This window comes from Lynx canadensis, chromosome F2 (genome assembly GCF_007474595.2).
Source record: "Lynx canadensis isolate LIC74 chromosome F2, mLynCan4.pri.v2, whole genome shotgun sequence".
In the NCBI taxonomy this organism is placed as follows: Eukaryota; Metazoa; Chordata; class Mammalia; order Carnivora; family Felidae; genus Lynx; species Lynx canadensis.
The window spans coordinates 11171448-11194259 of record NC_044320.2 but is presented as its reverse complement, the minus strand read 5'-3'; the positions used below and the strand labels follow the sequence as shown (position 1 = coordinate 11194259).

Genomic DNA, 22812 nt, shown 5'->3' with positions numbered 1-22812 from the left:
CCAAAGCATCTCACTCTCAAATACACTCTCAATAACTGTGCGGGAGCACTGGGCACTCATGAAACCAAATAGAGGTCTGAACTGGGGAATGTCCCAAGAAGGAAGTCTCAATACACAAAAGGAAACAAGTGTCACAGCAGTCCAGTGAAATGAAATGAGGCCCCAGCAGCCTTCCAATCATCACATCAAAAATTCATGATGCCTACAGTGGATGTCAGCATTTTAGGCCGAGATATTAAAAAAGATAAAACGCAGCTCTGGTTATTGCCCAAGTAATGGAGGGAAGTGGCTCAGGAAAACACAAAAGAAAGGCCACATCAGCTCGACAGACAGGATGCACATGTTTGATCTCCTCATAAACTGGAGTTACCCCTGATTCCTTCTGTCTAAAGCTAAAGAGCCTACCTCACCCCTGAGAATCCCACCAGACGTCTTCTGCTTTTGGAGGCCAGCAAAAACAAGAAACAAACAACAAACAAAAATTCAGCAGCCTGTTCATTTCAACTGCTTTCAAAGAAAGTGTTTCTGGTAAAACAGAAGTATATAGGATGAAGAGAATACTCATGGACCCGCCAGCCAATTTAAGAAATAAAGTATTCCAGAATGTTTCCTCTCTCCCCCAATCCCAATCTCTTCCCTCCCTCCCCAGACACAGCCACTCTCTTGAGTTTGGAACCGCATGCAGAGCTTAGAAAGAATTAGGAGAAGCTCTTAGTCTCTCAGAGATGATGGACTCATCAAACAACAAGACAGACTTGGCTAAGGCAGATGGGGCTCAGGAAGGGAGCACTGGCATTTGTTGAGAACCTTCTCTTACCAAAATGCTTTTTACAAGACCATATTTAACCCTCACCAGAACCCTGTAAGGGAAGAAGGAGGCTTTATCGGGAAGATGGAACATCAAAAATGACGTGAGAGAGGCAAAAGGTGAGACTCGATGAGTAAGTCCAGGCTAGGGCATGGGTCCTGTGTGCTTCGTTAATTCCACTAATGAACCACCATATAGTCAATACCTATATTTATGTGCATAAGTATATGTATGGTAATCCTACATCTGTATATATGTGTGAAATTTCCTACTGTAGATACATTTTAAAAATCACAGTCTATGGGGTGCCTGGGTGGTTCAGTCGATTAGCATCTGACTCTTGATTTCAGCTCAGGTCATGATCTCATAGTTCGTGGGTTTGAGCCCTGTGTCGGGCTCTGCGCTGACAGCACAGAGCCTGCTTGGGAGTCTCTCTCTCCCTCTCTCTTTGACCCTCCCCCACTCTCAAAATACATAAACATTAAAAAAAAATCACAACTTATTAAGGTATATCTGGGGATAATACTAATTATCTTGTGGGTAGAAATAATGGCAATTAACTGTTAGGTGCTTAAAACAGTACCTGGCATGTAGCCAGTATAAGAATATATATCTCACACACACACACACAAAAGAATATATATCTCACATGCTTTTTTTTTTTCCCCAAATCTGTGACAACTCACTAGCAATATTATATAAACACATGCATCCCTTTGTACAAAACTAAGGGTTTACCAAGCAGGTTTTCAGCAGAGGGAGAGGGTCGAGAGACAGGGGGTTCTGGTGGAGGAGAGAACAACGGCAGAGGCAGAGGGCAGGTTCTATTACGGAGTATAGCAAGCAGAGAAACAAATGGTAAATTCAGGGGTGTAGGGAAGAAGAGAGAAATACAGGGCTTTGGGGGGGGGGGGGGGGAGGGACTGTCACAGACACAGGTGTGACTGAATGGGAGGGCTGATGAGACAGAAAATGGCCTGACCAGGACCTTTCAGAAAGCAGGGTAAACTACGTTAAATGCCAGCAGACTTTCGGGAAGCTGGTAAAGTGAGTGCTGGGGAAAGGAAGTGAGGATGGAGACCAAATAAAAGAAAAGAACAAGGAAAGAGAGAAATTCAATCCAGCCGTTATGGAGAGATTCATGCTTTTCAAACATCTACAGGGGATTTCTGGTATTCATGGTATTGTCGCAGAATGTAAGATAATTCTAAGAGCCAGGTGACTCCCTTCAGTTCTGAAAAAAGAAGAAAATAAAATAATTTTACCAGCTGAACCAGAGAGGGCCACTTAGTCAAGATTTCAACTGCTGGCATTTCTTTGGGGAGATGACTAACATATACAGATCACTTAATATGTTCCATGCAGCTCGAAAGGGCCTTTACATACATTCTGACATGTAAGCCCCACAGTAGTACCTAAGTAGTGATTTACTATTCTAGTAATAACACAGATAACAGTAGTGTGTCGCGTATTTAGCGTATGCCTGTCACCGCACTAAGCACTTCATGCACATTATCAACGTATTAACAAGACTGGAAGAGAAGTATCGTTATCATCCTCACTTTTGAGATGCAAAAACGTGCCCAAGGTCATACAGCTGATAAACAAGGGAATTTAATCTTAGGCTTTTTTGATCTCAGAGCGGAGACTCTCCCCCATATCCTCAAGTGAGACATATCTACGATCAAATTCCAGGTCTGTCACCAACCCTGTGTGGTGTTCTGGTCGAGTAACTCACCTTCCTAAGTCTCATCTTCTCAGCTCTAAAATGGGGGTAATAATGGTATTTGCCGCACAGCGGTATTATGGAGCGTGAGTTACTGCATGCCAAGTGCATGGTACATGATAAGGTCGATAAATGTTTATGGCGAGGACAGCAATGATGGATGACGGCACCAGGCTGCTCCTCGGAGTCCAGTGCAGTGGCGTCCATCTTTCGTCCTCTGGCCAGGGGGACAGAGGCTCCAACTATACTCTAAAGTCTGTGACAGCTCTCAGAGTATATGTTCCTGGGGCTGGCAGTTACAAGTGCCTTGAGAATACATTAAAATTCAATAGTCTCTTTTTTTTAAAATATTTTTAAATGTTTGTTTATTTTTGAGAGAGAGAGAGAGAGAGGGCTGAAGAGGGGCAGAGAGAGACGGAGACACAGAATTGGAAGCAGGCTCCAGGCTCTGAGCTGTCGGCACAGAGCCTAATAGGTTCGAACTCATAAACCACGAGATCATGACCTGAGAGCTGAAGTCGGACGCTTAGCCGACTGAGCCACCCAGGCGCCCCCAAATTCAATATTCCTTTGAAATGTCATGTACATTTCTCCAGTGAGGCCGTCCTCAAAATTTTCAGAACCACAGCAATTATTAAACAGGCCTTTCTCTAAGGGATGTTTGCCTTACCAAACTGGGAAACTCACAAAACTTCCCAACTGGCCTGTCAACCCAACCTTTGATGCTCTGTCACTGTTAACCATAGCTGCAGCTTATACGCACCGTGTGGCAAGATCCAGAACGGTGAATATCCTAAAACTTCTTCAAGGCAGTGTTTTATAGATAAGACAGTGAAACTCACTGGGGAATCCACATTGGAACCTAGCCTCATCCAATTCCAAACCCACCCTTTTCCACTGACAAACTCAGGAAAGACAGTCAAGGCTGCCATGATGCATGCTACAAATATCTATTTGGAATCTAATACATGAAAGGCTTAATGATAAACACCAAGAAAAACAGGGTAAGACAGACCTCCCGTCCTGTAATAATGACAAAGATGCAATAAATGTAACCATGACTGATTATAATCGTTAATAATTATTAATTACAATTATAATTAATTGTGGTTAAACTTTTGATCACTTAATGGGCCAGGAGCTGTGCTTTTGTCCTGCATTACTTCACTCGATGCTCACAATGACATGCTCTTATTATCCCCATTTTCCAGGCGCAGAGACTGGTTCAGAGTTAAACAGGTTGCCCAAGGTCACCCGGCTGCATGGTGATGACAGGCACGGGCTGCAGAGCCTGTGTTCTCACCCATTGTGCTTGGCTAAGTGCTGGAACTCCAGACGTCTGCTATTTTTGAGCCAGACGTCAAGTGACTGACTGAGGGATCTGAAAATCTAGGTCCTTAGCTCCAGGCTCTACCAGGTGACCCTGGTCAGGTGACTAAGGCTCTCAGGGGCCTTTATTTCACCTATAAAACAGGTCTGATAGGGGCGCCTGGGGGGCTCAGTAGGTTCAGCATCTAACTCTTGATTTTGGCTCAGGTCACGATCTCACGCTTTGTGGGTTCAAGCCCTGCATTGTACTCTAAACCATGTCAGCACAGAGCCTGCTTGGAAGTCTCTCTCCCTCTTTCTCTGTTCCTACCCTGCGTGCTCTTTTCTCTTTCTCAAAATAAATAAGTAAACTTAAAACAGGTCTGATAATACCTATACCCAGCATACTCCTCGAGGTTGAATGCTAAGAGGTAAAGATGTCATAATTAATGTGAAAGCTCTTTGGGGAAAACTGCAGCCAACAGCAGTGAACATTGTAAAACCACGAAGGATTATTTCTATTTAATGAGTAAAGGCCTTGAAAGCATTCATAACAGATCCATCCTCAAAAGCTCCCCCAACCTTGACCAAGCACAGCCTAATGTTTACCGAGGCATCATCTGACGGAGGGACAGAGGCATAAAAGTGGTTTGTGTCTCCCTGGGTTTGAATCTCCCTCTGTCCAGGCTGGCCCATCCGTGACCTTGGAAAAGGTACTTTTCTGGGTCTCAGCTTTCATACGTGAAATGTGACAGATGTAGAATCTATAAAGTACGTGGCAAGCCTCTAAAAATATCTTTACTTTTATTGCTTTCATTCACCCTGAGACCGAAGGCTGAAGCTCTGATGTTAATGGAGAATTGGGTACAATCTAAATATCGTGGTATTTTTTGGAGGGTCCACGATACACAAGACAACTGTGGACCAAACCCTAGGTCTTCCATTTATCAGCTGTGGATCTAAGACAATCCATATAATCATCTTAGACTGTGCTTCCTTAACCACAGTAATACCTCGATGGGATCATGATGCAGACAGGACGGGAAACGCCTCCAGTGCGTCTCCTCCGGGGTCTGGCCTACGGTGGGTCTTTAAGATATGGGAGGAACCATCCCTGGTTCCAGACTGAGTCTCCCTTCCTTAACTTCCCACACTCTCCTTCTTGAGAGCCTCGCTTCTCTTCCTGTGTCTCTATGGAAGTTATCTTCTTTGCCACGAGTCCAGTGCCACCGTGTTTATCATCTCATCTTCGAGAGCTCAGAGGTATCTGGAGCACAGCTCGGAGGCAGGCATCATTCCACTGCAGCCACACAGCCCAGCCGAAGTTCCCCAGTGCCCCTCACAGTTCTGGGCCTCAACCTGCCTCTTGCGAGATCAAATGTAAGTGTAACCTCCCAGGCGAGCCTGTCATTCACTCCCTCCTCAGCCTCTTGCGACGTCCCAGCTGCCAGCTTTACCTGATCTGCAGTTGTTCACCCAGACCCCAGCACTCGACCGGCTTGGTAAAATGCTCAACGTATGTAGTGAAGTCTCCCGGAGCAAGTCTTCTCTCCTTCCTTCGGAAAATACTTAGTATTGGCCACGTGCCAGGCATATAAAATACAATGAGCTATAACTGTAATAATAAAGCCATGTCATAAATTATAGTGCTGGCAGAGAGGGGGAAGTGATAAATTCTTTTACACCATCCTATACATACTCTGTAGCACTAATCACCCTTTAAAAATTTTAATTCCATTTGTTTTTAAAATTACAAAAATAATTCATACACTTCTACAGAGATATATAAAGATACAAATGATCATTTCCTTTCCCCTTCTCCAATCCCATCTCCTTGAAATAAGCAGAGTTAATAATGTGGTATGTTAGTAATCTCAGCAAAGCTTTCTCTATGCTTAAAAAATACACAAACACACATACAATAGGGGGTCTTCTCCCTTTTTCTCATTTTTAAAAAACCAAATGGCATATTAAAATCAAGACTACATGGCTTACTTTTTTCCTACTGAATAAGGATCAAGAAACCGAATACAATTAAATCTAATTAATCATTTTAACTGTGATTATATTCCTTAATAAACACTACTATGATTTGGAGAACTATCCCCGAGGGACTTCCAGTGTTTGCTACTGGAAAACCAACGCTGCCATAAGTATTCTTATCCACAAGTTCTTACATGCTGTCCCTTTAAAAGAGGCAGTCACAAAAGCAGAACTGATGGGGAACGGGGTGCACACTTCAAATTTTAAATAACACTACTGTGTTTCCCAAGAGGCTGGTGGTAACAATGCACAGACCCAACAGCCGCACAAACGTAAGAGGGATTTCTCTAGAACTTCACTAGCGCACAGATGTTGTTGCACTTTTTTAATTCATACCACAGGGATGTGAAAAAGTGGGTGACAGTAAGCCCGAGTATCTTCTTGTATTTTATTGTCCATTCACATTTCCTTTTCTGCCTGTTGTTTTCCACAGCTTGCCTTCTCCCTAGCAGTCTGTGAGAAAATTTTTTGCCTAAGGGACGGCAATCTTTTGTAATATGTGTTGCTGGAATTCCCTCCCGTTTGTCTCCTCATTTGGTTTAGTGTCCTTTGCCGCACAGAACTTTTACATTTCATGTCATCAAACATACCAATCTTCACCCAGAAATCCTTTGAGTTTCCTATCTTATATTCCCAAACCTCCTAACAGTTTGTATTAAAAAAACAACAACACATTGAAAGCTTGAATTCAATCCAATGTATCTGTTCATGTAGGGTGAAGAAAAGTTCTAGCGTTAAAGTTTCTAAGCCTTCTAATATTTGGTTTAGTTTTATTCTCTTTTGAATACTTAAATACTTAATCCATCATCGATGGTTTTTATTTTCTTTCCTCTGTATGAAAATATATTGCTTATTTAACACAGCCTCTCATAGGCACCCACGCTGTATCTGATAAATAAATGAACACACGGACAAAACTTGGATGTAGCCACTGAGTTCCCAAGAGATGACAACTGCCTAACACCCTGAAGAATGAACAGCTGATTACTGGTAGACCCGGGAAAACAGGCACAGCATCCCATCAAGGCACCTTAAAGTACCCGGGGGTAAAGAAGCTGGTGTCTGCTTGAGTGGGCAGAGATACAGAGACCACCAAGGGGCCCCCAGTCTCTCCAGGGCTCACCGTCTAGGCAGGTTAAAGTTTTAAAAGCACTGCCCTCCACTCCTGTTCAGTGTCAGAGTGGGGCCCGGCTCTTTCTGTCACGCTGATCCATACAACCAGTTACCATTCAACCTGTGACCCTGAAAACAACCTGTTTTGTTTTTAAGTTTATTTTTGAGAGAGAGAAGGACCATGCATGTGAGCAGGGGAGGAGTGGACAGGGGGGGAGAGAGAGAGAGAGGGAGAGGGAGAGGGAGAGGGAGAGAGAGAGAGAGAGAGAGAGAGAGAGAGAGAGCCCCAAGCAGGCTCTGTGCTGTTAGCGCAGAGCCCAATGCAGGCCTCGAACCCACGAACCATGAGATCATGACCTGAGTCGAAATCAAGAGTCAGATGCTTAACAGACTGAGCCTCCCAGGTGCCCCATGAAAACAACCTGTTTTAATTTTACAGACACTATATTGGTGGGGGGTGAGGGAGTTTGGGCTCAGAGTCCAAACTCTGTATTGCCTTAGATACAACCTCCACTATTTAGACACATTTAAATCGATTGTGAACAAGTTATTTCACTTCCCTGGGCCTCAGTTTCCTCATCTGTTCCCACCACCACTCACTAAGGTTAAGGTCCAAGGCAACATGGTTAAAGGCAGAACGGTTTGCATACATTTTTTTTTTTTAATTGCCTTTCTCCATGCCACTTGGGATGACTCATTCCTCTGATTTTTCAAGGTCATTTTGAATTTGGATTTGTTCTTTCAAAATTCTAGCCAAGCCTCTACAAGAATCTGCTCCAGCCCCAAGGGTGTTATCTGGAAACTTAGCATGCAGACTCCCATTTCCGCAGCAACTGACAAATCCATTAACTAACAGAGCCCCAAGACAAGATGCCTGCAGAGTTCCACAAGGCTATTACTCGGCATTTAAACGGCATTTGAGCATCAGAAGCAGCAATGCCCTCTCTTCTGGCTCCATCACGTTGGCCTCCTAACTGCCAGATAAAATCCACATCACGCTTGGATTTGCTGTCGGCTCTTCTGGGTAATGTTCATGCTTTGAGATCTGCCCCCTAAGAAAAGCTAGGAAGGAGACAAGTATTCCTCTTCTATTCCAGCCTTCTAGTCAACTGCCCACCCTCCGAGGGAGCCAAGCTTTCTTATAAACAGGTGTAATGTACAAATATGGCCCCACATGTTACTATTAATTCACAAACTTTCATTAAGCACCTACAGTGGGATACAAAGGTTATGTAGGTCATTCGGTTTACAGCCTTAGTCCTTCTGAGCTTCAGCTTCTTGGTTTAAAAATTATGTGTAAAATGACTCGAGATAAACCGAAGCCTCACTGGGATCTTGTCCTGGTAGATGAAGTAGGCTAGTATAGGACCTGGCTGGGCAGCTGCTCTTTAAACTGGTACTCTCCAGACGATTTGTGACCATCTATACTTTTCATGAAAAATTTTATTATTTTATTTTAACCTACCTTCATTTATTTATTTATTTATTTATTTATTTATTTATTTATTTATTTAAGAAAGACAGAGTGTAGGGTGGGGGGGGGCGGGCAGAGAGAGAGGGGGACACAGAATCCGAAGCAGGCTCCAGGCTCTGAGCTGTCAGCACAGAGCCCGATGAGGGGCCAGAACCCATGAACCATGAGATCATGACCTGAGCCGAAGTCGGATGCTTAACTAAGTGAGCCACCCAGGTGCCCCATGGTAAAACATTTTAAAACCTAAATTTCTAATATTTCTTTACTTAACCATTTCCTTATGTGTTAATACAGTATATGTTAGATGCATATTCTACATACAATGTTACTACTTATAACCATCAATGGTTCTGGTCTCAATTCCACGGCTTGCAAAAACCCCTAAAATTGACTGAAAAATTCTGCCTTCAAAAAAAATTTTTTTTTTAAATTCAGAGAAGGTCTGTTGTTCTCATATTATAAAGGGATTGATGACCCCAGAATGTTAAGGATCACAGAGGAGAGTCAGCTGAATCTAAAACCTTCTTGCCCTCAACAGGTGCACAGTCCAATGAGTCTGAGGGAGAACAACAGCACGTGTACAAAAGAGAACAAACGTGCAAGCTGGCCTGTTTGGTTTTGGGTGGAGAATGGCATTCTTTTTTGGACCCCGTGACCCCCCCCCATAGGGTATACATGGTGTCTTTTAGGTTGCAAAAGAACCTTCGTGTCCTTTCGTCACCACTATTTCATTAATAGACAAGGTAGGTATCATCTCGGTTTCACAGAGAAGAAAACTGAGGTCTTCAGAAATGGACGGACTTGCTAAGAACTACTCTGCTACTTATAGCCAGAACAGAGATCACACCCCAGCGTTCAGGTCTGGGAGCCAATGCTCTTCCAGAAGGGATCCCCCCACTCCTCACTGTGCAGGCGGCACAGAACACCCCCAAGCGCTACAGCAATACACGTCTCTCCACTCCAGGGCTCCTGGAAAAGGCATCACCCAGAGCGTGGACAAGGAAGATGACAAGGGCCACGCAGCACACAAATGTGCCAGGTGCCACTTAAGTGTGCTGTCTGTGGTTCAGAATACACACGCGCGCGCACACACACACACACACAGACAAGTTTAAAAAAGAAATACGGCTGATTAGTATTTTCTTCTTTTATCTCAATTTTCCTTTGCAAATATGTTAATATATATTATACTTTTCCAATGAGAAAAACAAACAGAAAATGCCATTAACAACAACAACAACCAGCCCCAGGTTTTCCAGAATGCACTGGAAACCCCCTGCGATTCCCCATAAAGAAGAAGTGTGACGTTTGATCAATTATCAGGGACATGGAAGATCGGAGAATATCCTGTTGTCTGCATGCTGGTGACAAACTGGCCGTGCAAAGTCATCCTCCATCAGCCCCCAATCACTCCGTCTTACGGCACTGATTATTTATGAAAAACACTTCAGAATCGATAGCAACTTGCTTGATTTCCATACCTAAGCAGGCGTCAGGAAAATCGATAAGTAGTTATCTTCCTGGCTAAAGACCCGGCTGGAGAGTCCCTCCCGTCCTAGACAGAGACACTTTAAAATTCATGTGCATGTCCAAACCATAAATGGAATCCAACACATGCATGACTGCTTTGTAGAGTTTATCACGGAGCATGGCTGCCTGAAGCCGGGGCCTCCTGTGAAGAGCTGAGGTGGGTTTGCCTCATAGGATACTCCACGTGGCCAGGGAAGCCTCTGTGAGAGAGGCAGAATGGAAGCGACCCTAGCAGGAATACCATACACAGAAATAAAACCAGAGACCCTGGCATTCCTCCAGACTCTTGCTATAGTTTAATTGCAACATCATTATACAGGAAAACATAACCCTCGTTTGACGAGGCATAAACCATCCAAGAACGTGGTCAAAATGCAACTTGGAATAAGAGGCAGCAAGATCTGGAGTGACCACAGAATCTTGGCCGTAATCGTCAAGGAGGGTCTGCTCAAGGCAGAAAGGTGGTCCGTAAAGAAAACTCGGCAGTCACTAAGCTGAATCTTTACGTGAACGGTAAAAAGGATTAGCTGACAAGGACTGAAAATCACAGTAGGACACATCTGTGCCTTTAATTTAGGAGACTCCTCAACTTAGTCGATTTGGGAGAACGAGAGAGAGAGAGAGAGCAAAAACCATGTGAACAGCACTGGGCACCCCCCCCCCCCCCCCCCGTCAATGACGAGTATGTGTCCGTGGGCAGGAGGGTCAGTGTTCGCAGGGGGAGCCTCTCCCTGAGCTGCGGGTGACGGGCTCAAAGGCTGTGTGTGGAGGGTTGAGTGTGTGCGTTTTCAATACCACACTCCTAAAGGAATGCCAATCTTTGTAAAAACACCGAGGTAGAATTTTAAGTGTACTTTATCGGCCATATAAGGATTTTCAAGGGTTATTCTGACTCCATGGGTTACTTCCCTTACATGCAGACTTTAAGACCGAACTTCAGAGTGAGACTACGAGGTGAAAACACTGAGTTTACAATAAACTGGAAGTCCAAGAGTACAGACGATCACTGCTTACCCTAGCATTTAATCACCTACTTGCCTCTCCTGTGCTTCGTAAATAGTTTTGACTGAATAAACAGAGCGCCTGTTTTCTGTGTTTAGGTATCTGTGGTCCACGAACCCGAGCTGAAGACATACCTCTCTCTAAGTCACTTTCACACACTGCTGCATATTGTTGAGTCCAACTATGCCAAAACACCTCTCTGCGAGTCAAGTGTTCCGTCAATCCCTGAATGTTGTATGTTCAATCAATGCTTAATAAATGAATTACTCATACATTATTTTTTATAAAGATCTATCTGCATCGGCAGTTGATAATTTGATGGAATAACTTGTACCAGACTAATGCTCCTGCCTATAACAATTATGAATGATGGACAAAATACAAAAACAACCACTAGAAACCATTGGAAAGCACGCAAAAGCAGGAAGAAAAAGAAGGGGTATTACCCTTTAAGGAAGAGAACCATGCCAGAGAAGACCATATTTAACTGGCTTTTCTCCTAAAGGCAGACTTTAGTCCATGTTGGGCAAGGAGAAGTGAACTCAAGTACAAAGTGGCATTTTACTCAGCTGAGGTGTCAGAGGTCAGAGTTTGAGATTGCTTCAGCAGCTGGCAATTGAGGGGGAAAATCCAAGAAAAGAAGAAGTCACAGAAAGGGAAGCCCTCAAATTCAACCCCCGGTTGCCCAGAACTGCAAATGCTTCGAAAAGCCTAGCAGAAAACAGTATCTAAAGAGTTAAGCAGATTCCAGCAACTTCCCATTGCTAAGGAAAGAGTTTGGAATTCAAATCCCACAAAGTTAGCCAGGGCTTAGTAAACACTCTGGGCTGAAAGCCTGGATGGACGGTGCCATGAGAGTATGGGCCATGTTGCAGGACTAAGGGCTATATCCTGGGACTATAAGCAAAACTAAGATAAACTTACCGTAAGATCAAGGTGATGGTCATCACCAGAAATCTAATCAGGTACTAGAATAAAACACCACACATTTTATAGAAGATAAAAGAATCCAGAGTCTCTACATCATACAATTCAAACGTCTAGCATGCAAACAGAAATTATTAGACACACAAGGAAACAGAAAAACGTAGCAAAACACCGAGAGAGAGAGAGAAAAAAAAAAAAACAATCAAAAGAAATGGAACCACAGATAAGTTAGATGCTGGATTTAGGACACAAGTTCAAAATAAATATTACAAGTAAGGTCAAGAATCTATAGGAAAAGATGGATAAATGGGTGAAGAGATAACAGAACTCTAGGAAAGACAGAAATTCTACAAAAAAAAAAAAAGGCCACACAGAAATCCAAGAACTAGCAAAATATGGTATCTGAAATAAGAATTAGCTGGATGAGACTAACAGCAGACTGACACTGCAGAAGAAATGAGCCATAAACTTGAAGCCAGGAAAGTAGAAATTATCTAAACCGAAGCACAAGGAATATAAAGATTGAAAATAAAATCTCAGTGACCTGTGGGAGAACATTAAGCGGTCTAACACAAAAGTAACTCGAGTCTAAGAAAGAGACAGAATATAAGAATAAATAATTTGAAACAATACTGGCTAAAATTTTTCCAGCATTGATTAAATTTTTGCAGCTGACTGTAATTGTAACTACCACGGATTAATATATTCTAGTATCATATTAAATATTTTTAATATGTTCTTTCCAACGTGTGCAACAAAGTAGCCATTATGGTCCCATTTTAGAAAGGAGAAAACCGAAGCTTGTGGGGGGGGGGAGGGAATGGGGGTAGAGCTAAGCAGCTTGGATACATCTGGGCGGTGGTGGATGGAAGAGTGGAAGAGGACAGATTTTGTTTGGACTCCCCCTACTATTTCAGAGCCTCAAGCTGAGGAGGATGAAGTCGTCATCGCGGTCACCATTGTCAGGGACCTGCATGACCTGTGTGATGCTTCAGAACCGTCCGGTGAGGTTGAAAAACTATTTTTCCATTTCCAGAAATGAAGAAAAAACTGCTCGAAGTATTCTCTGACAAACCAGTCAGGGGCTGACTCAGCATCTGACCCCACATCCATGTGACCCATTCGAGAATAAGTCACTAAGGGGGTGCGGGAAGCAGTTTCGTCTATGGAAGAGAACACGCTGGTTTGCGAGCCTCCCTAGTCGTTCCTAAGTGATGCCAATTACAGAGGCCCTAGTACCGGCAGTGAGGGGCGGAGAAAGACGAGACTGTGGTGAGTCAGTGCCAGGTCCAGGTTGCATTTAAAGTGAAAGAAGCTGCTCCTCTTTTTGAGGGACCCATCTAGTACCTTCGTGCTCTAGGACGACCGCCTGTTTTACTGGCCTGTCCCCCTGCACAGGTGAGGCACTCCTGGGAGTCCTCACTGCCCCAGCCCACAGCGGCAGTCACTTACCAAAGACGTACGGTTCAAATCTCGTAGCTACTTACTAGCTGTGTAAATGATTTAAACCAGGTTTAAATGTAAACTTACTAGCTGTGTAAGTAATTCAAACTAGGTGACTTCATCCCAAAGTGGGGATAATAACATCTTGCATATAGGACAGGTGAGACAATTAAGAAACATCATAAACCTATATAATAAGGCATCTGGCAACAAACGTCAGCTATAATTTCTTAATTCTACAAAATTCGACTATTAAGGTAAGAATATGTTTTTATAGTTACCTTTAACAGTATTTTTGTTATTCAGCTTGAGGCTTTAAAAAAATCTGAAGCACTCGTTGGGAATGAACACTCCCAGTTTTTTGTTGTTTTTTTTTTAATTTTTAACATTTTATTCGTTTTTCGAGAGACAGAGACAGACAGAGTGTGAGTGGGGGCGGGGTAGAGAGAGAGGGAGACACAGACTCTGAAGTGGGCTCCAGGCTCTGAGCTGTCAGCGCAGAGCCCGACGCGGGGCTTGAACTCATGAACTGTGAGATCATGACCTGAGCTGAAGTCAGACGCTTAACCGACTGAACCACCCAGGGGCTCCAAGCACTCCCAGTTTTATTTAAAATGACTTAATTTCTCATGAAGAACGCTCCCATAAAATGAGCGTATATATCACAAAAAACTACCTCATTTTAAGAGCACTCCTTCCAGGACAGCAAAATGAAGGAAGTGTGTGCACCTGCCCTCCATGCCCCGTGCCCCCTGCCTCTGATTTCAAGTAACAGAATATTTCAGGCAACGGCTTGAATATGAAAATTGGACCTTCTTAAAGAGCCTGGAATTCTGAGATTATTTTGGAAAGAAACTTCAATTTTCTAAATGCAGTTTAAAAAATTCCCCCAGTTTTATCCCTACACACTTTGAGGAGTACTACTTTCCTGGATAAGTGTGCCTCCTTTAGGAAAAAGCTTCCTTCCTTGACCCTTTTGAAGGAACTAATTATTTCAATTTGTTTTCACCTTTTAAGGAGTAATAATGGACCCACACAAATACAAAATGCCTTGTAGGCCGGAAATAATTTGTTCAGACTTGCCTTAAATCACTACCAAAAGGTATTTACAGTTTCAGTCTAAAGGCTTCTACTTCTGGGGGCTTAAAATTACTTCTTTACTAGTAAGTTTACTGTATACCTTTTGACATTTCATGATTCCGTACGTTTCTATTAAAATTCTAATCCATTTCATCTCTTAACTATTCTAGTTAGGAAACTTCTTCACACTGAAGAAACACTCCAGGATTAAAAATACCATTATATGACACAATGGTAAGACACCAAACTTAATTATCAATTCTAGATTCACTCTGCATTGTACCTTTGACAAAATGTTAGCTAAAAAAAGCTAAAATGAACTTGCTATCCACTTCCTATCCACTGATGAATTTAGCACTTTACCTTTAAAATCTTAGATTTCATCATATGCTTTGAGCTATTTCTTAAAATAGATAAATTAACAAAATGAAAATCTGGGGCGAACATCACACATTAATTTTGCGTTAGAAAACACAAATGTTCCTATAAAACTACTCACTACATAATTCTACGCTGAAAAGGGAGAAAACTGCCTTTTTCCCCTCAAGTATGGAACTGTTTATGACAACGTAGCCATACACTGGAAATAAGGCTTCCATATCATATGCTTGTAATTGAATTCCATACCACTGTCATTTTTTTATTCGCTAAAATTAAAGAATTTAAGAGTCCCAACTTTCAGACTAACAATGCTATATATTTCTAGGGGGCACAATGTGTTACTAATAAGCTAAAACGTATTCCAAATATATCTTGGCATGAATTTTAAGGAAGCCACTATTTAATAATAAAATCCACATTTGGATTTGTGAAAAAAAATTTATCATAGAAGAAGAACTAGGAGAAGGAATATTCTGGGGTCTTTACTTCCAAGGAAAAGTATACTCATGTGTAATAATACATCTCATTCAAAAAGATGAACAAATTCAACCCAACAAAGTCACTGACGGAACGACAAGCCAGGCGCACCCATGCTTACTAGGAATCACAGCCTCCTTCCATTTTTACGAAAGTACAGTATATTTCAGTTTGCTTTTTTAACAGCACTGATGAGCAGTGAGCTCGTCTTTCTCAAGAGACCCACACTGACTTCCACTGAGCCTAGGATTTGCACGCCTAAACCCACGTTTGCAAGGGCAGAAGTCTCGTGAAGGCCAGTCCAATGTCTACTGCCCTGACCCAGGGGCTTGTACCAAGATTGAGGCGACGTGTCAGCAGGCAAGTGAAGGCCTGCCCGGGGCTGGCAGAGTCACTCCAGTGGCCTCACAAGAGGGTGGCTGGCTTCCTCCAAGGCAAACGTGGAGCCGGTGGGGAGACCCAGATGGAAGCTAGCTCTTTTATGAACTGGCCTAGGAAATCACATGGTATCACTTCCATCACATTCTATTCATTAGAAAAGAGCTATAAGTCTGGCACACATACCAGAGAAGTGAATTAGGCTCTATCTTTGGAAGGAAAAACTGTCAAAAATTGCAACATTTTTTTTTTAAGTTTATTCATTTAATATTTCTGAGAGAGTAAGAGAGAGAGAGTGTGTGTGCGCAAGTGGGGGATGGGCAGAGAGAGAGGGAGGGAGACACAGAATCTGAAGCAGGCTCCAGGCTCCGAGCTGTAAGAGCCTGATGCGGGGCTCAACCCCACGAACTGCGAGATCATGACACGAGCCGAAGTCGGACGCGTGACGGACTGAGCCACCCAGGTGCCCCTGCAACATATTTTAAAACCTCTACTGTTCAAGAAACTACTAGCTATTTTAAACATACATTAGGAGACAGGAGAGGTGGGGGGCGGGGGGGACACACACACCAAGGCAAACTTTCTAAATGACAATATTCTTCACAGATTAATAATTTCAACACTTCAAAACTTAGGAACAATACAGGAAAGTTAAATAGCTTGGAAAATTCTCCCCTGATCCAAGCAGTTCACAGAATTCAGTTTTTTTTTTTTGTTTTTGTTTTTGTTTTTTCTGAAATGTCCTCATACGCAGCAGGGACAGTAAGAGAAAGAGACAAATCCCCAAAGCCATTTTCAAACTAAAGTCTTTTGGGGAGATAACTTGTTTTTCCAATAAAATTTCTGTTTTTATTACACTGTGTTCCAATTAATACTGATAAAGGTTCTGCGTAAACATAATAACTACATTGTAAATGCAAGACCACCTCCAAGATATTCAGCATCTTCCACACAGTCTGGTGGGGGAGGTGGGGGTGGGGGTGGCTGGTCATCTCAAACCAGAAATACAGAAATGCTTTGTAAAACTTTAAAGAACATCAGATGGGTCTCATGTCACTTAAGCACTGTGAGAAAACAAGAAAATGATGAAAACACACTGGGAACCAGATACCAGGGTTCAGCCTCTGTGGCTTCTTTGGATGAGGCCAAAAGCCCTCGGATGGGAATAGCCCGGATTCCACTGGGCATGTATCATGGAAAGATCTGCAACACCGCTGTTTTACTCATCTAGCTATTTTTTAAGAATTAAATGTCACAGCGCTGCCCACACAAGCTGACCAGAAACCCAAGTGTACTATGCTCGCTGGTGATGGTGGCAACCCTATCAGGTCCCAGCAGTCTGTGAGGTCTGAGTTTTTATCCCCACACGTCCGAGCCATGGGCATGATAACTGCTACCGTGGCCTCTCTCCAGGAACTACCGAAGTCACCCCAGGATTTACACTGCTGGGAGGTTCTATTTCATCGAGTCATTTGTGAACAGTCATGATTAAATACTTAATAGTCGTTCATGGCAAGCTTCTCAGGGACGTATCTAGCCAACATGTAGCAATTCATTCCCCATGTGCTGAACCTCTAACCACATGTCAGGTAGAAGACAGGTACAGGGTGGCTATATACAACAAAGCTGGAATCAGCTAGACCCTCGTTCCACTACTGTTAGGTGTGGCCCCTTGCAGAAGATAGTCTGGCTCTTGAAGCTTCAGCCTCACCACCTATAAAATGGGATCTAATGGGGATAATGGTAGACCTACCTCAGCTTAGCTTCGTACGCATCAACCCCCTTGAATGTCACCTCCTCCGAGAGGTGTTCCCCTTAGCACCCTGTCAGACTATATCAGGTCCCTCTTTGTAAGCTTTCCAGTTTCTAAATTATAAGTACTTTCTGGTATCTCTCCCACTGAACTGTAAAATTCATGAAGGCAGAGATTCTGTCCGATTTGTCTAATATACTCACCCCCCAGAATGGTATCATGGAACAGGTGTTCAATAAATGTTTGTTGAACAAACGGTATTTGGTGACAAACACATAAAATATGAAGATAAAAGACACAGCACCAACCCTCCTCAGGCAGTTCATGGGCCAGTGCAGAAGCTCTCCGTTTTAGCTGCACATCATCTGGGAAGTGATTTTATTATGATCCCAATACCTGGGCCTTACTCTAGAAAAGCTCTTGGTGTGTAGGCCCGAGGGACCCCTGTGTTTGTGTTTTAAGTGCTCTTTGGGTGATTCTAATGAAAAGTCAGGGTTGATGGGAATACAAGCTGGTGCAGCCACTCTGGAAAACAGTCTGGAGGTTCCTCAAAAAACTAAAAATAGAACTACCCTACAACCCAGCAATTGCACTACTAGGCATTTATCCACGGGATACGGGTGTGCTGTTTCGAAGGGACACAGGCACCCCCATGTTTATAGCAGCACTATCAACAATAGCCAAAGTATAAAGAGCCCAAATGTCCATCGATGGATGAATGGGTAAAGAAGATGTATATGTGGGTGTGTGTGCGTGTGTGTGTGTGTGTGTATACACACACATACATATGTACACACATATACATACATACAATGGAGTATTACTCGGCAATCGGAAAGAATGAAATCTTGTCATTTGTAACTACGTGGATGGAACTGGAGGGTATTATGCTCAGTGAAATTAGTCAGAGAAAGACAAAAATCATATGACTTCACTCATATGAGGACTTTAAGAGACAAAACAGATGAACATGAGGGAAGGGAAAAATAATATAAAAACAGGGAGGGGGACAAAAGAGAAGAGACTCATAAATATGGAGAACAAACTGAGGGAGGGGTTGTGGGAGGGGGGATGGGCTAAATGGGTAAGGGGCACTAAGGAATCTACTCCTGAAATCATTGTTGCACTAGATGCTGACTAACTCGGATGTAAATTAAGAAAAATAAAAAATAAAACAAGTTAAAAAAAAAAAAGTCAGGGTTGACACTCGCTAGTCCAATGCCAGACAGACCAATCAACAGTTACAATACGATGGGGTGTATGTTCTCCTCCTGCTGCAAACCGATTTCCTGTGATGATGGAAATGTCCTGGGTCTGCCCTGTCCAATACCGTAGCTGTCAGTCACACTGTGGCTATTGAGCACTCAAAATGTGGCTACTGAGCCTGGAGGACCTGAATTTTAAATCTTACTTGATTTTAATGAACTTAAATTTTTTTTTTTTTTTAACGTTTATTTTATTTTTGGGACAGAGAGAGACAGAGCATGAATGGGGGAGGGGCAGAGAGAGAGGGAGACACAGAATCGGAAACAGGCTCCAGGCTCTGGGCCATCAGCCCAGAGCCTGACGCGGGGCTCGAACTCACGGACCGCGAGATCGTGACCTGGCTGAAGTCGGACGCTTAACCGACTGCGCCACCCAGGCGCCCCGAACTTAAATTTAAAAAGCCATTATGTGACTAGAAGCTACTCTATTAGATGGTAGAGACATAAGGCAAAGTACGCAGGGGAATCCCTCACCCAGCGAGGGGTAGGAGCGGTCACACTCAGAACGCTGAGGTCCCCATTCAAAAGGCGAGAACAATCTCCTGGAGGAAGTGGCAGTCAGACTGCACATATTCCTTGAACTCTCTACCTTACACATATGCACGGACAGCCTCTCCCTCCCGCCATACCCAGGTCAGCTGTGACCAAGGAAGCCCTTTCAAGAACAAGATGAAGCACATCCCTACCAAGAAAAAGAGCCCTTGTGTGAGCTGCTGAAGGATGTGATTGTGGTCACCATGGCACACAGAGGGAACGCGTCTTGAGCAAGGACACTGGGGAGAAAAGGAGTTACGTGGAGCCCCCAGCCGAGCAAATATGGTAGCAATGCTCCGTTGCAAATCGGAGGTCTCTCTTCGGTGGCTCACAAGCTGAGAGCCTCAAGCATAAACCATAACATTACGGAGAACTGACACTTGGTTCCTGAGGCGGATACTGGCTCATTAAGCTCTTTAGGAAATCGGGCGGGCCCAGTGTTATTTGTAGAAGACTGAATTAACCCAGAGAAGGAACCCATGCCACCGATCTGCTTGTCGTTTTCCCCAAGTGCGATGCACCTACCACGTGCAGGAAGTTTTTTGGTGGCTTTAAAGATTACCTCATTTTATCCATACAAGGCTCTGCAAATTAGATGATTGTTTTCTCATTTTATGGTGAAGCAATTTAAGATCCATGGAAGTTAAGTCATTTACTTAACAAGTAGTGAGAGTTAGTGATCTACGCTACCTGAGTTTCTTTCTCACAAAAACTGTATTTTATGAAATAGATATCCTAAGTCCCCATTTGTTTTTGGTTTTTCCACCACAAATCCGGATGATCACAATCAATGCTTCAATAAACCTACCTGTGTATCCATTTTCCATACACTTTCACTGATGCATAACATACCTGCATCCATGCAAAAAGTATGTAAGCCTTAAGTGTAGCATGTGAAGAATTATCAAAAAATAAATTGAGCGGGGCGCCTGGGTGGCGCAGTCGGTTAAGCGTCCGACTTCAGCCAGGTCACGATCTCGCGGTCCGTGAGTTCGAGCCCTGCGTCAGGCTCTGGGCTGATGGCCCAGAGCCTGGAGCCTGTTTCCGATTCTGTGTCTCCCTCTCTCTCTGCCCCTCCCCCGTTCATGCTCTGTCTCTCTCTGTCCCAAAAAAATAAACGTTGAAAAAAAAAAAAATTTTTTTTTTTAAACTGAGCTACGTAATCATCCCCAAATCAAGAAAGAGAACACTACCACCACCTCAGAAGCTCCCCATGGCCACCTCCTCGTTATTCCCCCCGTTCACCTCCCCCCAGAGGGCGAATATCTACAAAGGGGCTGCCACATTTTGGGGGTAAATCAGAATGAAGCTAAGGCAGAAGTTATATAATTTAGGCCAAGATTTAAAACATTTGAAACATTTAAACAGTTAAAACATCACTATATAACTAGACAATTCTCTATTCATCTGTCTTAATTAGAAGTTTGTGTCTTGTTGGAAATAAGGAAATTAGAGAGGTGTCAGGAAATCAGGATACAGAATGTGTTAACAATCAGGCCCAAGGGCTTTGAAGAAGACAAGAGACAATTAGATTTCCAGCTCGTTGAGACTACCGATTCCCAGCTCTGATGAGAGGAGGCCCATAAAGCATCTGACAGTCGAGTTTTTCCTTTTTCAATGTTCCTTTCTACTCCGTAATTTTATGACAATTAGGAGTATGACTATAAATAAAATATAAAATTTATATAAAATATGAATGTATGGCATTTACTGAACTTCCCCGAGGTGAAGATATTAGCTAATTAACTCCCTTCGACGACCCTGCAAAAATACCACAATCTCTGCTTTAAAGAGAAGATGGAGGTTCAAAACCGTGAAGTAACCAGCCTAAGGTCACACTGCTAGTGAGAGGCAGAGTGAGGGTGCAAACCTGCACCTGTCCGACTTCAAGGCCAAGAATAGACTCTGGTTGGCAGATCTGGTCAGGTCTCAGTTCAGCCTCGCCCCCTTCCCCAGCACTCACACCGATTTCCGAATGTTGTAGAGGTACGCTGCAGAAAGAACCATCTTCACGTGTTTAACAGAGACCCCTGAATTACGAACTGATCAGCTACACAAACAGATGCTGCCTATCTCACATGTCACCTGTGGCTAAATTACCTGTACACCTGCTAAGGTTTTAAATGTCCAGTGGGTCTAAAAACCCACTGCAACTAATGTTCTTTCATTGTTTTATTTTGGAAACAGTAACCGGTTTAGATGGAGAAGAAACAGAGAAAAAAGGGAAAAATGGAACTTCTTCGACCTTATTTTTTCTTTTGTACTGTCTTCTATAAACGTAACATCTTACAGATAACAGAGAAAACTGTAAACGTTATATATAATTCATGTCGTCTGCTTTGGAAAGTACTTACCTTGACCGGAATTATATATTGCTTTGACAGACTTCTTCACTTTCTGTAAGGCTGTTCTATCTTGGTCTAGAGCCTAAAAGAGAAAAACGAGGGGAGAAGATGTTGGAAAATTTGGCAAATTAAAACTCACTCGTAATGACATTCATCCTGTGGAGCGCCACAGCGGTAGCAAGTGGACATATTTACGAACAGGGAACCATTTCAGAGACCGGCAGTACCCATGATCTGAGGAGTTCTGTTTCGGGGATAAAAAGAGTCGTTCCACGAAGCTCAGTGTTGGGGGAAGCTGACAGCATGGGAGTCAGTCGGTTTTCACACTAAGCTCTGCACGGCAAAGAAACTACAAGCCACTTAAGATAGGGGAAGACTGGTTTTCACTGGAAGAAGGTGCAACCCGGGAAGGGACAAAGGCATAAGACGTGAATGACACATATCCAAGAGAACCAAACACATTTTTATCACCTGATGGGAATTTCAGCCAGGAAGAAAACATTTCAAAGGGCGCAATGAGAGTGACCTGAGGATTCCTTTTAAACTTTTTTTTTTTAATGTTTATTTTTGAGACAGAGACAGAGACAGAGAGAGAGAGAGAGAGAGAGAGAGAGCGCGCGCGCGCATGAGTGGTGGAAGGGCAGAGAGAGAAGGAGACAAAGAATGTGAAGCAGGCTCCAGGCTCTGAGCTGTCAGCACAGAGCCTGATGTGGGCCTCAAACTCACGAACTGTGAGATCATGACCTGAGCCGAAGTCGCATGCTTAACCGACTGAGCCACACAGGTGCCCCTGAGGATTCCTTTTAAAATTAAAAAACTTATGACACAAGGCCAGTTGTATTTTAAAATTCTGCTTACTAAAAAAGCACAGCATGGAAAATGCTACCATGATGCTGGTAATGCTTTTAAATGATTTCTTAGATGATGTATAAACACATCTACATCATCTACTTGTGCTACAAGTTGCGGGGGTGGGGTGGTTCTAGGGGACTGACTGTTGATTTTTAATCCAGGGACTGGACACACAATTGTGCTCTGTTCGGGAAGACTGTGCACTTAGGACATGCATACTCTTTTCATAATGTGTATTTCAATTCCAAATCAAATTTAAAAAGGGTTGTATTCAATATAGAAATGTATATGGCATGCTGACCTAACTTCTTAAAACAACTTTAAACCTTCCTCTCTGCTTCCCTGAGGGTCAACGATCCAGAGACTGGGAGCC

General features: G+C 43.2%; 1 protein-coding gene across 2 annotated transcripts in view; it reads right to left on the bottom strand.

Annotated features, from left to right (window-relative positions):
- ASAP1 (ArfGAP with SH3 domain, ankyrin repeat and PH domain 1) overlaps window positions 1-22812 on the bottom strand; it is a 311284-nt gene that overhangs the window by 126135 nt on the left and 162337 nt on the right. For both annotated transcript variants that reach the window (XM_030304285.1, XM_030304284.1), the window contains exon 3: window positions 21597-21669. In XM_030304285.1, coding sequence (XP_030160145.1) covers window positions 21597-21669 — 73 coding nt within the window. The remainder of the gene's footprint in view (window positions 1-21596; window positions 21670-22812) is intronic.